The sequence below is a fragment of the Anguilla rostrata genome, chromosome 14 (genome assembly GCF_018555375.3).
Source record: "Anguilla rostrata isolate EN2019 chromosome 14, ASM1855537v3, whole genome shotgun sequence".
In the NCBI taxonomy this organism is placed as follows: Eukaryota; Metazoa; Chordata; class Actinopteri; order Anguilliformes; family Anguillidae; genus Anguilla; species Anguilla rostrata.
Window position 1 is genome coordinate 38,681,572 of NC_057946.1, and position 12,741 is coordinate 38,694,312.

The 12,741-nt window shown below is 47.7% G+C and overlaps 1 protein-coding gene across 1 annotated transcript in view; it reads left to right on the forward strand.

Moving 5' to 3' along the window:
- LOC135239418 (astrotactin-2-like) overlaps positions 1-12,741 on the forward strand; it is a 383,732-nt gene that overhangs the window by 204,679 nt on the left and 166,312 nt on the right. The window contains exons 9-10 of the mRNA XM_064308056.1: positions 8,366-8,450; positions 9,312-9,386. Of these exons, the coding sequence (XP_064164126.1) occupies positions 8,366-8,450; positions 9,312-9,386 (160 nt within the window). The remainder of the gene's footprint in view (positions 1-8,365; positions 8,451-9,311; positions 9,387-12,741) is intronic.

The window sequence follows — 12,741 nt, forward strand, 5'->3', positions numbered from 1 at the left end:
TGCAGAGCCAAACGCTTGCCGACAGACGGCAGATGTGCTCGTGTGTGTCCACGCGCATGTGTGCATGTTTATGTGTGCGTGCGTGCGTGTGTATATGTTTATGCGAACGTGTATATATGTACACTCAGTGGCCTTTTTATTAGGTACACCTATCTGGGTTGTACCCCCTTTTCACTTCCACAACCTGAATTCTGAATCCACAACCAAGCCTGAATTCTTCACGGCATGGATCCAACTAGGTGCTGGAAGCATTCCTTAGGGGTTTTGGTCCCTGCTGACTCCGTAGCATCACGCAGTTCCTTGCGGATTTTGTCAGCCACGCGTTCGTGCAGTGAACCTCCCGCTCCACCTCATCCCGAAGGCGCTCTGTCGGATCGAGATCTGGGGGCTGCGCAGGCCATTGGAGTAAAACCGAAATCGCCATCGCGTTCGTGGAGCCAGCTGGAGACGATGCGTTCCTTGGGACCAGGCACGTTACCCTGCTGGAAGTGTCCGTTTCGCAAAGAGTGGACCGCAGCCGTGACAGGATGCACACGGTTAGCGACAAAGCTTTGGTATGCGGTGGCAGTCAGATGATGATCGTTTTGGTAATAAGGGGCCTAATGCGTGCCAAGACAACGTTCCCCACACCGTTACATCATCACCGCCACCACCGACAGCCTGATCTGTGGCGTCCACGCCAAATTCTGACCCTACCATCTGCGTGCGGCAGCAGAACTCGAGATTAGTCAGGCCAGGCCACACTTTTCCCGTTTTTGGTCATCCCATTTTGGTGGCAGCTGTTATTTAAGCGTTTGTGACCTTTCTCTTAGCTTGAACACGTCTGCCCATTCTCCTCTGACCACGCTCGTTAAAAACTATTCAAAAAACTCCCGAAGCTGTCACAAGACTATTGTTTTCCTATGGTTTTATTTTTTATTTTTTTTTTATTTTTCTTTCCTCCGTACGTTTGCTCGATTTTCTGAGAGATGGTAAATCGTAGAGACTTGAAGCTTGGCACGCTCGTCACAGATTCGTGAAACAATGACGGCCTGAAATATCACCACAATCGGCCACATAGGAGGGCTATAATTAAAGTTCAAGATTACACCTCTTTTAAAGGTCATAACTCCCATACCCTTTGTCCAGTTCACACCGGATTTGGCGTGAATATTCCCTGGAAGGACATGCATGCCAAACATCATAAAACTCCTCCGTATTGGATAGTTCTGCTCATTTGCATAATATGCGATAGTGTTCACTTAGGCTTTTTTTGTTTCTCGACTGATTTTACACCAAATGTAGTACAAAGCATTAGTGTACCTAACCATACTTGGTAACCATAAACCAGCTTTATTGGACAATAACCATGGGAGCTGTGAGCCAATGAATTTGAGATTGGGCATGTGTGTAAGACCATAAGCCCAATGACTGGTTAATATTTCTATCCAATGACAAATTTCCTGTAGGCATCCATTGTTTTTCTATGTTAAACTGGAAATATTCTTCTAATTTCTATTGAATGTGTATCATTGCATAACCACATGATGCATAGCTTTAATATTCTTAAATGTCTTTTATGATTGAGATCCTGTAGGCTCTTACAGGCTTAAACCCCCATATAGCTCGTTAAACATAGCTGCCCCTTGCAGCTACCTTTAGCAAGTTGTTTTTGGCCATAGAACTGCTGCTCATGGGATGTTTTTAGTTTATTTTACCAGTCCCTGTAAAACGTACAGACTGTAGTGCATGAAAATCCCAGGAGGATAGCTGTTTCTGAGAATCACCACATCTCGCACCAACAATCACACCTCGGCCAACGTTTGGTTGAAGACTTCACCATGGCCGTCTCCGAATCTGCACACTTGCCTACTACTGAGTATAGTTTTTGACTAAAAAAACTGTACAACTCTTGGATTAGAGTTGTTAAGTGGGCATAATTTTCTCTAAATGTAGTCTACTTAAAATCCCAGGATGATTCACGTGGCTTTGCTGAGTATATTTAGAAGTAAACGACTGTTTTGGTCCATAAATGATAGCAGCTCCTCATAAAAAATGAGGTGCAGCTTCGTTAATGAGCAGGTTTACCTAATAAAGTGGCCAGTGTGGAAGAGCGTGTGTGTGTGTATGTGTGTGAGTGCACATGTATGTGTGCTTATGTTAGTATGCGTTTGTGTGTGTGTGTGTGTGCGCGTGCGCGCGATTATGAATGTGTAGAAGACTGCGTGTGTGTGTGTGTGTGTGCGAGAGAGAAATGGAGAGAGAGCAAGACAGGGAGCGATATGTGTGCGTGTGAGAGACAGAGAGAGAGAGAGAGAGAGAGAGAGAGAGGGGAGGGGAGGGGGAGGAGGGAGGGAGGAGGAGGGAGGAGAAGCGTGTGGCATGGAGAGAGGAGAGAGAGGGGGAGGAGAATGTGTGCATGGAGAGGAGAGGGAGGGAGAGAGAGAGAGGGAGGGGAGGGAGGAGGGAGGGAGGGAGGGGAGGGAGGGAGGGAGAGGGAGGGAGGAGGGATGGTAGAGAGAGAGAGAGAGAGAGAGGGAGAGAGGGAGGGAGGGAGGGAGGGAGAGAGAGAGGGAGAGAGAGGGAGCGATACGTGTGGGCGTGCGTTAAGTGCCTGCAGGGAGGAAGCTGTAAAGCCTGTGGATTGCTTTTCCCAGCTCACAGGCCGCTCACAGGCCCGAGCGCACAAGGCCAGAGCGTAAACCTGCGCATATTGATGTTACACACGTTCCGTCCGCCATTTCCCACCCAGCGATATCCCGCCGCCAGCGCCGGCTGCAGTATCCCGCAGACTCTTTTGTGTGGGGAGAGTCTAACCGCCTCGGACGTGGCGGAGAGAAGAACCACGGGAGCAGCGCTGGGGAGCCAGCGGAAAAGGGTGCTTCACCGATGATGTCATAACGCCATGGTCACATGATGTGATGACGCCTCTGCCGGCGCACAGCTTAAACGGCAGTTAGGCTAATCGACTGCCATGGAGCGTTTTTGACCACCAACCCTGCGCAATGTGGGTGGCGATCTGTCTGACAATGAAATAAACCAAATTTAACCACATTTCTTTCCGGTCTTAAATGCCTTGGATAACGTCCCAATTTTGCAGGTAAAATATGAAATGTGTAAAACATGCCTTTTTTTACCGCATTTGCTCTCAGGTGTAATCACCACACAAGACAAGCCAGTTTGATTTTGCTCCAGATCTGGAGTAGATACAGGAATTTTAATCAAAGCAGCGGCCAATCATCTTTAATTTACTATTTGCATGAACAACCTTGAGCGTGGCGTCTTTGCGTTATTAGTGATAACCAATCACGGCATTCTTTAGAGATTACACAACCTGTCTGTCACCAGTTAGCCACTTCTTCTTTTTTTTAAAATCATATCTTGCTTTCCCTTGCAAAAAAAAAGTAGAAGGAAGAACAGTAGGGGAAATATAATCTCTCTAGGATATTAGATGCATCTAAAAATATTTTCTCTTCTTGTTTGCTGAAGTATGAACTAAATATATGCTGAATAGGCAGAAAGTTTGAGGTAGGCTACAGTGTATCAGTTAATTTTATGGAAATGTGTACACATCTTGTGGAATATTCTGTCAAATTCTTTTCACACAAAGATGCCTGGACATAAAATATATTCTTCAATATATCAAAAATACACTGCAATGTAACTGATGAACATAAGTGACGAATGTAATAATATATTGAGTGTAATTTTATGTATTAATGTACATTTTCTTTGAAATTACATTTTACCGAAATGTTTTATTAATAACTCATTTGGAATTGTAATTAAAGAAACATGGGAATGATTTTGGGTTTTATGTTCTCCTCACAAAACTGTCTGTTGCAGACAGGATATACTGTATATCACTGCCAAGGTGTTGCGCCACGGGAGAGATTCGGATTTAACTCAGCTGGTTTCTTTGCACAGTAGTTCATAAGTCTTGTGAAAGTCGTTATTAATATTTATTAGTGAAGTGCCCATTCTCGGTGGAAGGGAAACCGTTGTGTAGCACTGACATCGATTAAAATGAACAATGATAAACAGGTTCCCGCCGTTGTGCTTTTTGTTACCACAGCTCGTGCCTGCGTTTTAGGGAAATCACCCGAATCGTCCGCGTGTGCACTGGACCGTCTGCACAGATTTTCAGTATGCTAGAGTTTGCGACGGTTGGCGGAGAATTCCGCAGCTCAGAATTTAAATGCCGGGGTGACCGAAGCGACTGCGCGCAGGCTGCGAGACGTTGTCAGCATCTCTCCATCTGTCACCAGACGGGCTCCGTGCGTATCAGTTCTCGCTACCCAATACAAAGCGCTGTGACGTGAGGAATTGCAGAATCCATTTGCGGTGAAATGCGCTCCCACGGTCCCTCAACGGAGGCGAAGAAACCGAGCAAATGCGGTTTGGTGGCAGGAAGAAACATTACAGTGGCGTAATGACTCTGGAAATATGCATAGTGTTATTTTCATATCCATACGTTTTATACTGCCGTACGAGCCAGGGTTTGACAAGGCTTGTGCTTTCCTCCCAAATCGCCAGAACAGAGCCGTTAATGGAAAATTAAATCAGAGCGTAATTTCAGCGCGGAAACGGCTCGCCTGTACAAGGTTTTTACAATTTACTGCACTGATTGTTTCATTGTGCTGCTTGGAATCGGGTTGAAACGGTCGGAATTAAATTTTAATCGGAGCCAGAAATATAATTCCGTTTCATATTTTGTCTCCGGGTCCGGGATGAATCCGGGAAACGGTTTTTTGCCCTGAAACTCCCGGTGACGGGGGCAAGTACGGGCAGTAAGGCCGAGGGGGTAGAGATGGAGGGGGGTAATTAGGCATAGAGGTAATTATTGTGGCGGCAGGGTCAGGAGTAGGGGTTAGGTGGTGGGCGTAGAGTCAGGAATCGCGGCAGGATAATTGGCAGTTGGGGTCATTGGTAGAGGGTAGATGTTGGGATGGATGGAGTAGAGGTTGTAGCTCAGCTGTAGGGGTTTGGAAGAGGACTAAGTGTTGGGATAAGTGATATGCGAACAGGCAACCAGGGTCAAATATATGTATTTCACTTGTACATTTACATATTTTAAGTATTTTGCTCACTCTCTTATCCAGTGCAAATAGCACAGCTTAAATTATTTGTACATACAATCCATTTACACAGGTGGAATTTTCAGCGATTTGAGCTAAGTACTTTGCACCTGGAATCGAACCCGCAACCTCTGACTTGTGGAAACAAACAGGCGGGGTGGGGCAGGGCCGCCGAGAACGTGCGCTAGCGAACAGCGAGAGAGTTCCAGCCGCCTGGCGAGCTGGGATTTCAGACGACCGTAGGGCCTCGTTCCCAGAGAGGAAGGGAATAAAGTTTTTTTCTTTTCTTTTTTGTGTGTGTGTGTGTGTGGAGTAGAATATGCAGTTTGAAATGTAATCCATCTCCTGAGCTGTCAAATGCTTGACTGATGGACGTCCCCTGAAAGAATATCGATTCTTGCCCTCCGCTCCTAGTCTGGCGCATTACAGAATTGTCACTCCCCAGATCTGTGCTCATGATTAAAGTGTAAAGGTAAAGTGTAAAAGGTATTTGCTGGTACCCCAAATGGATTTGGCAAATGAGATTGCTCTGTCGGGATTTTTTATTTATTTATTTTTTTAGTTGTACTTTTTTTCTCAAGTGGTCTGAAAAAGTAAAGCAAGTGGAAGGTGGGGTTTTTTGATGTGATGTCAGAGGAAGTGCAGGTAACATCAACCAATGGGGTTAAGGTATACGAATACAGTACAGACAATAGGGACTGATTGGTGTCCACCTCACTTGGTGGCCATCATTACATTACATTACAGGCATTTAGCAGACGCTCTTATCCAGAGCGACTTACACAACTTTTTACATAGCATTTTACATTGTATCCATTTATACAGCTGGATACATACTGAAGCAATTCCGGTTAAGTACCTTGCGCAAGGGTACAACGGCAGTGTCCTTACCCGGGAATCGAACCTACGACCTTTCGGTTACAAGCCCAGTTCCTTACCCACTGTGCCACACTCCGTCCCATCAGTTGTCTATTTAAGGTAGCCTAGAAGAATTGATTGACGACAGAACATTGCTTGTAAAAAAAAAACAAATAAATAAAAAAGGACAACCTTTAGATAATTTCCTTGTCCAAAAACGGAGACAAGACAGTGCTTTATTAACGGGGGCCATTTTGGAACAAAATCCTCTTGACGTGGAATTACGGCGTGGCCCCGAAGGAGGCGTCGTCACGGCGATTCCGAGACGCGGAGGAGTCGGGTCCTCGTCTTTGCGCGCCGCGTGTTTGCCGTTTGTTTTTCCGCTCGTTTGTTCGGGTTCTGTGTGAATCTCGTATCTTCAGACGGATCGTAAATCAGGACCCCGCCCGGCCCGCAGTGTAAACCCCGACAGCCTGTCCCCCCCGCTCCCGAGCAGATTAGAGAACGCAGATGTGCTCCGCGCCTCCTCTCTGTGCCCTGCGTCCCTTCTCCTGAGATGGAGGGAGGAAGAGAAGCGCTGCGCGTGTGTGTGTGTGTGTGGGCGTATATGCGCGCTGTGTGTGTGTGTCCATGTGTGTGCGCGCGTGTGAGTGTGTGTGTGTCTATGTGTGTGCGTGTGTGAGTGTGTGTGTGTGTGTGTGTGCGTGTGTGAGTGTGTGTGTGTGTGTGTGCGTGTGTGCATTTGTGTGTGTGAGTGTGTGTGTGTGTGTGTGTGTGTGTGTGGGTGTGTGTGGGCGTATATGCACGCTGTGTGTGTGTGTGTCTATGTGTGTGCGTGCATGTGAGTTTTCGTGTGTGCATTTGTGTGTGTGTGTGTGCGTGTGAGTATGCGTTTGTGTGTGTGCGTATGTGTGCGTATGTGTGATGTATTCAGCATTCTTCTCCTTCCCTTGTGCAGGTGTCACATATAATATATGCAGCCTGGCGGTTGAGAGGGGAGGACAGGAACACTGAGCACACTTGGCCGAGGAGGATGAGGAGAGCGGTTAGGATGAAGGACTGGGGTGTGGGGGGTTCGCTCAGAGCAGCGTGGGCTTGGACAGGTAGACCAGGTCGGGTGAAGGAGGGAGGAAGAGGGCAGCAGGCAAAGGAGGCGGGGCTGGGAGGGGCGTGGAGGTGGAGGGGGGTGAGGGGGGCGGGGCGATCCTGCCGTCCGTCTGTCCCCGTGAGCTGATCATTGGACGGGGTTGTCCCGGTGATCGATGAGCGCCCCGGCCCTGGGAGACACTGGTGATTTATTTCACTGCGTGGATAAATGAACACATCCTTCACGTGTTTTTCCTCTCTCTCCCCCTCTCTCTTTCTCTCCCTCTCTCTCTCTGACTCTTTCTCTTTCTCTCTCCCTCCCTCTCTCTGTCTGTCTCTCTCTCTCTCTGTCTATCCCTCTCTCTCTCTCTCTCTCTCTCTCTCTCTCTCTAATTCAAATTCAAAATGCTTTATTAGCATGAAATACACTTGTACTTATTGCCAAAGCGTACACATAGAAACAGGAATAGGAAACATGAAATACAAACAACAATGCAATCAACAGTGTGGCAATGGCCACAGCGAGTAGGCTATACAACAACAACAATAACAATAAAAAATAATAATAATTATAATTATAATAGTAATAATAATAATAATGTAAAAAAAAAAAAAAAAAAAGAGATAGAAATTAATAAATAATTAAAATAAATATATTTGTGGTGGTCAACCAGTGTCCCTCAGATTATGGCAGGCCGAGATGTACTTTGCTGCTAGTGGAGCCGTTGGCCTTTCTCCTAGCAGGATTTGCATTTTTTCCTCATTTGTTTGGGAAAGGAAGTCCTTTATAATTAGAGAAAATTTGTTGAAATAATGTGTCCTAATTTCTGAATATTTTTCACAATGTAGGAGAAAGTGCATCTCTGTTTCCACCTCTCCTGTCTTACAGTGACCACATATACGTTGTTCTTTTGGTAACCATGTATTCCGGTGTCTGCCTTTTTCAATTGCAAGTGAGTGGTCACTGAGCCTGTACTTGGTCAGGATCTGCCTCTGCTTTGTATCTCTGACAGAGAAGAGATACTCAGCCAATTTGTAGTCTCTTTTTAGGGTCCGGTAGCAATCTAGTTTGTTTTGTGTTTTGGTTACATTATCCCAATATTCCAGATAAGAGATTTTGGTCTGTTTCATTACTTGGTTTACTTTGATTTGTTGGTAAGCAGTGCTGGTATGAAGCTGGTCTGTGATTTGTGTTAGTTGGGTTAATGGGTTAGTCAGCTTCATTACCAGCTGACTGAGGGGACTCTTTTCATGACTGAGCTCTTGGGCTTTCATTGCCTTAAATTGCAATGTGTCTTGAGGACTTGAATTGAGGTGTATCCAGAATTTTAATGCTCTCTCTCTCTCTCTCTCTCTCTCTGCAGGAGAGTGCAGCTGCCACGAGGGCTACTCCCCCGACCCCGAGCACACGCACCTCTGCGTCCGCAGCGAGTGGGGGCGCAACGAGGGGTGGGTCCGCCGCACGTCCCCCCGCCCCCGCCCCCGCCCCCTCCTGCTCCGACCCCGCCCCCTCCCGCCCAGACCCCTCCGGCTCCGACCCCGCCCCTGACCCCGTCCCCTCCCGCTCTAATCCTGCCCCGACCCCGCCCCCTCCCGCACTGACCCCGCCCCCTCCCGCTCTAACCCTGCCCCGCCCCCTCCCGCTCCGACCCCGCCCCTGACCCCGTCCCCTCCCGCTCCGACCCCGCCCCTGACCCTGCCCCCTCCCGCTCTAACCCCGCCCCTGACCCCGCTCCCTCCCGCTCCGACCCCGCCCCCTACCGCTCTAACCCCGCCTCCAACGGCCGAGCCACACACTGCAAGCTTCACCCTCGAGCGCGCTACACGAGTACAGTGCCCAGACCCCTCCCCCTATCGGACGAGAGATGCTAACTGTTTTTTTTTTTTGTTTTTTCAAGTGCATTTGAACACATTTAGAAAAAGCCTGTCACACTTGCGTTCCCAAATGCACGGCCTTGCCGCTTGTCATTCACGTTTGTGATCCCGCGTGCGCGGCGTGACACGGCTCTGTCGGCTGGAGCGAGGGCACATAAATACATCTGGCGCCTTCGCACGTGTGCGTTACGCCCCTCTCGTGAGAGAGAGAGAGAGAGAGAGAGACATTAACACGTAAAATTACATGGAATAAATTTGAGAGCAGTCTGGATTTTTCCCTGTGGTCTTTCTCCCCCCCACGTCCCGGCCCGTATTACGTTTTCACAGCGCTCGGCGCAACAGCCGATAAAGCTAAGGGGAGGGGAGTGTTTTTATTTTTCAGTGTACTGGTTTATTTGTGAATGGATGCTAACCGGCGTGGGATTTGTGTTTCAGGCCGTGGCCCTACACCAATCTGGAGAAGGGCTACGACCTGGTCACCGGGCAGCAGGCGCCGGAGCGGATATTCAGGTGAGAGCGCGTCGCTGCCGCTTTGATTGACAGCTGGGGCCAAAGGCGCTCTTGTTAGCGCGCGGCTAACAAGGTCCCCGTGTGTGCCGCTGGGCGCGGCAACGCTCCGCACGCCGTCCAATCAGAGCGCGTGGTCCGCACCTGGGCTAATACATTCATTACTTGACTGGCGTTTAGCAGACGCTCTTATCCGGAGAGGATTTGTTTACATACACAGCATTAACATTGCGTCCGTTTATACTGCTGGATATATACTGAGGCAATCCAAGTACCTAGCTCAGAGGTACAACAGCGGTGTCCTACCCGGGAATCGAACCTGTGACCTTTCGGTTACCTTTAGGTTATACTACACCCGCCGGAGGGGTTAGGGCCAGGTTTGATTCCCCTATAGAGCACTAATCTTTGAGCGAGGTTCTTGAGTCTATATCCAGCTGTATAAAGTGGATACTATGATAAGATCCTAATGAGCAAAATCCAGAATTTAGACATCTGGAGCGGTGGAAAATCTCGGCTGAGAGACAGTTGACGTAAACGGACTAAGTTAACCCCAGTGTCGCTCAGGTTTTTTACGTCCTACTCGGCAAAATAATTTTCACCTTTCAACCAAATTTAGCCGAGTGTTCACCTGAACGGCATGACATTTCCCTGACTCTTCACCTGAAAAAATGTTCACTGGGATGCCAGTAACATAAATGTCATACTTTGCAGGGTGTAACGTACAGGAAATTGGGTTCGACCAGGTTGGTCTTCATTTAGGCCACCCGTAAAGGAAACATGGGGGAAAAAGTGTTGCTGTGTGCTGCAGCTGCTGTATAGCCATTGATTGGTGCATCGTCTGTCCGTACAGAGCTCTGACTGCACATTCTGTTCCAGTGCCATACTCAAATAAAGAACCTTAATCCTCATTTCATGAACAGTGACATCACCCATTGGCTCTCCTTGGGCTTGGTGAAAAGCGATTTGAATCCTGGGAAGTGTAGTTTGTTGACGCCACCATGTTGTACAAATTGGATCCAGAAACTGCGCAGTTGGGAAAAGAGAGGGACCCTTATATGGGCATGGAAGCGTGTGGGATACAGTGACCCTGCAGTGGCACAATCTGTCCGTAATTCATTCAGAAGATATTTACATTCTTGTCCATATAACATAGTGACTTAACAAATCGACATTTGAGGAGACATTAGACAAAGACAAAATACTTATTTCTTGCGGGAAAATGTACTATTATTTTTTTCAACAATTTTTGTTACCGTTGACTTGCATTGAGACGGGTGGCTGAAGCACCTATACTGGAGCCAGCCGCACTGGGGCAAGTGAGCAACGTCTCTCAACAAGACCAGGAAGCGAGCTTCCAAAACGCAGCCCGGTTTTGGGCTCTTGTTCTCACCACGTACAGATTGTCTCGCCTCCTTCCTGCCCGCATTGAACCTGTGTTCTGTCTGTCACTCGGGATCGGACTCAGGGTCATATTTGATTGTTTTCGTCGTGTGCTTTACATTTCGCCGTATCTGAGGCACGCGTCTGAGCCCGCTGTCTCCGGCTCCGCCGCGTTAGCGTTCTGTGGTGGCGTGGGAGCGCGCACGGAGCACCGCCGGACGCTCGGACTCGTCTGTGGGAGCCCGTCGCCGTGACGACGCGAGGCTCGGACTTTACGGCGCGCTGAGAGCTTTCCTTTGTGACGTGCCGGTCCGTCCCACAGCGGCGTTGTTCCAAAATTGAACTAGAGGCATTGTTCCAAAATCGATCCAGAGCGGCTTCTCAGATTTTAGCAGGTTCTTTGGTTCACCAGCCATGTGCACCCCCCCCAAACCCCCCACCCACCCCCCCCCCCCCCCCCCCCCGGCCTTCAAAGCTTGTTCTTTTTTTTTGTGAAAGCAGAGGCCAAACAGACTTCGGCCCAGCTTATAAAGGAGGACTTAAAAGGCTCTTCAGAGCCAGAACTGTCCAAAGTGGCTTTTAAATGTATTTTTTTACATTACCAGCAGTGGCTCCTGGGTAACAGGAACTAGAAGGCCCTGCTCCTGAAGGGGAACATTGACCCTAGTAATGTAAAATGGTCAGGACGCAGAATTGTAGTTGATGTCGTCACAAGTTGGCCAAACATTTTTTTTTTTAAAGATAAATGAGTTGGCATTAATCCAGAAAGCAGGAGTCTCCAAGTTTCTGGAGGAAGACAATATGATAGGACGCGATTTCTCAAATGTATTTTGAATATGCGCAAAAGCATAATATCTCAAAATGCTTCTGAATGCTAAATGTAAATGTTAGTACGTTTGCCATTTGTTTCAACGTTCTGTATGAGGCAATTAATTGTGAAAACTGAGTGCATTTCATTTTGATTTGTTATTTTTATTTTAATTATTTCTTGTCAGGGTGCATTACAGCTTGGCTCTATTCACTCTGTTTTGAAAATGCGCAATCAGATTGGTATTAAAGGAGCGTGAATTATTATCGTTCCACATAATCAGTTGCTGTGGAACCATGCCTGTGGGTTTTACTTTTAAATTATTTATTTTCGTATTTTACATATTCTCTGGCATGGATATCAAACAGCATTAGTCCTTTAGCTTGTAATTAAACGCAAGATATTTTTTTAACATCCATAGATTGGGGAGTGAAACAAAAACAGCGAGAGCTGTAGGGATGAGCACTTCAGCAGTGTGGTGTCTGATTGGAGAAAATATGATTAGCAGTGCAATCTCTCCTGTTAGAGTAGTCAGGATCAGCAGTGCAATCTCTCCTGTTAGAGTAGTCAGGATCAGCAGTGCGATCTCTCCTGTTAGAGTAGTCAGGATCAGCAGTGTGGTGCTTCCTGTTAGAGTAGTCAGGATCAGCAGTGCAATCTCTCCTGTTAGAGTAGTCAGGATCAGCAGTGCGATCTCTCCTGTTAGAGTAGTCAGGATCAGCAGTGCGGTGTTTCCTGTTAGAGTAGTCAGGATCAGCAGTGCAATCTCTCCTGTTAGAGTAGTCAGGATCAGCAGTGTGGTGTTTCCTGTTAGAGTAGTCAGGATCAGCAGTGTGGTGCTTCCTGTTAGAGTAGTCAGGATCAGCAGTGCGGTGTTTCCTGTTAGAGTAGTCAGGATCAGCAGTGCGATCTCTTCTGTTAGAGTAGTCAGGATCAGTAGTGCGGTGTTTCCTGTTAGAGTAGTCAGGATCAGCAGTGCGATCTCTTCTGTTAGAGTAGTCAGGATCAGCAGTGCGGTGTTTCCTGTTGGAGCAGTCAGGATCAGCAGTGCGGTGTTTCCTGTGGGGCAGTCAGGATCAGCAGTGCGGTGTTTCCTGTTGGAGCAGTCAGGATCAGCAGTGCGATGTTTCCTGTTGGAGCAGTCAGGATCAGCAGTGCGGTGTTTCCTGT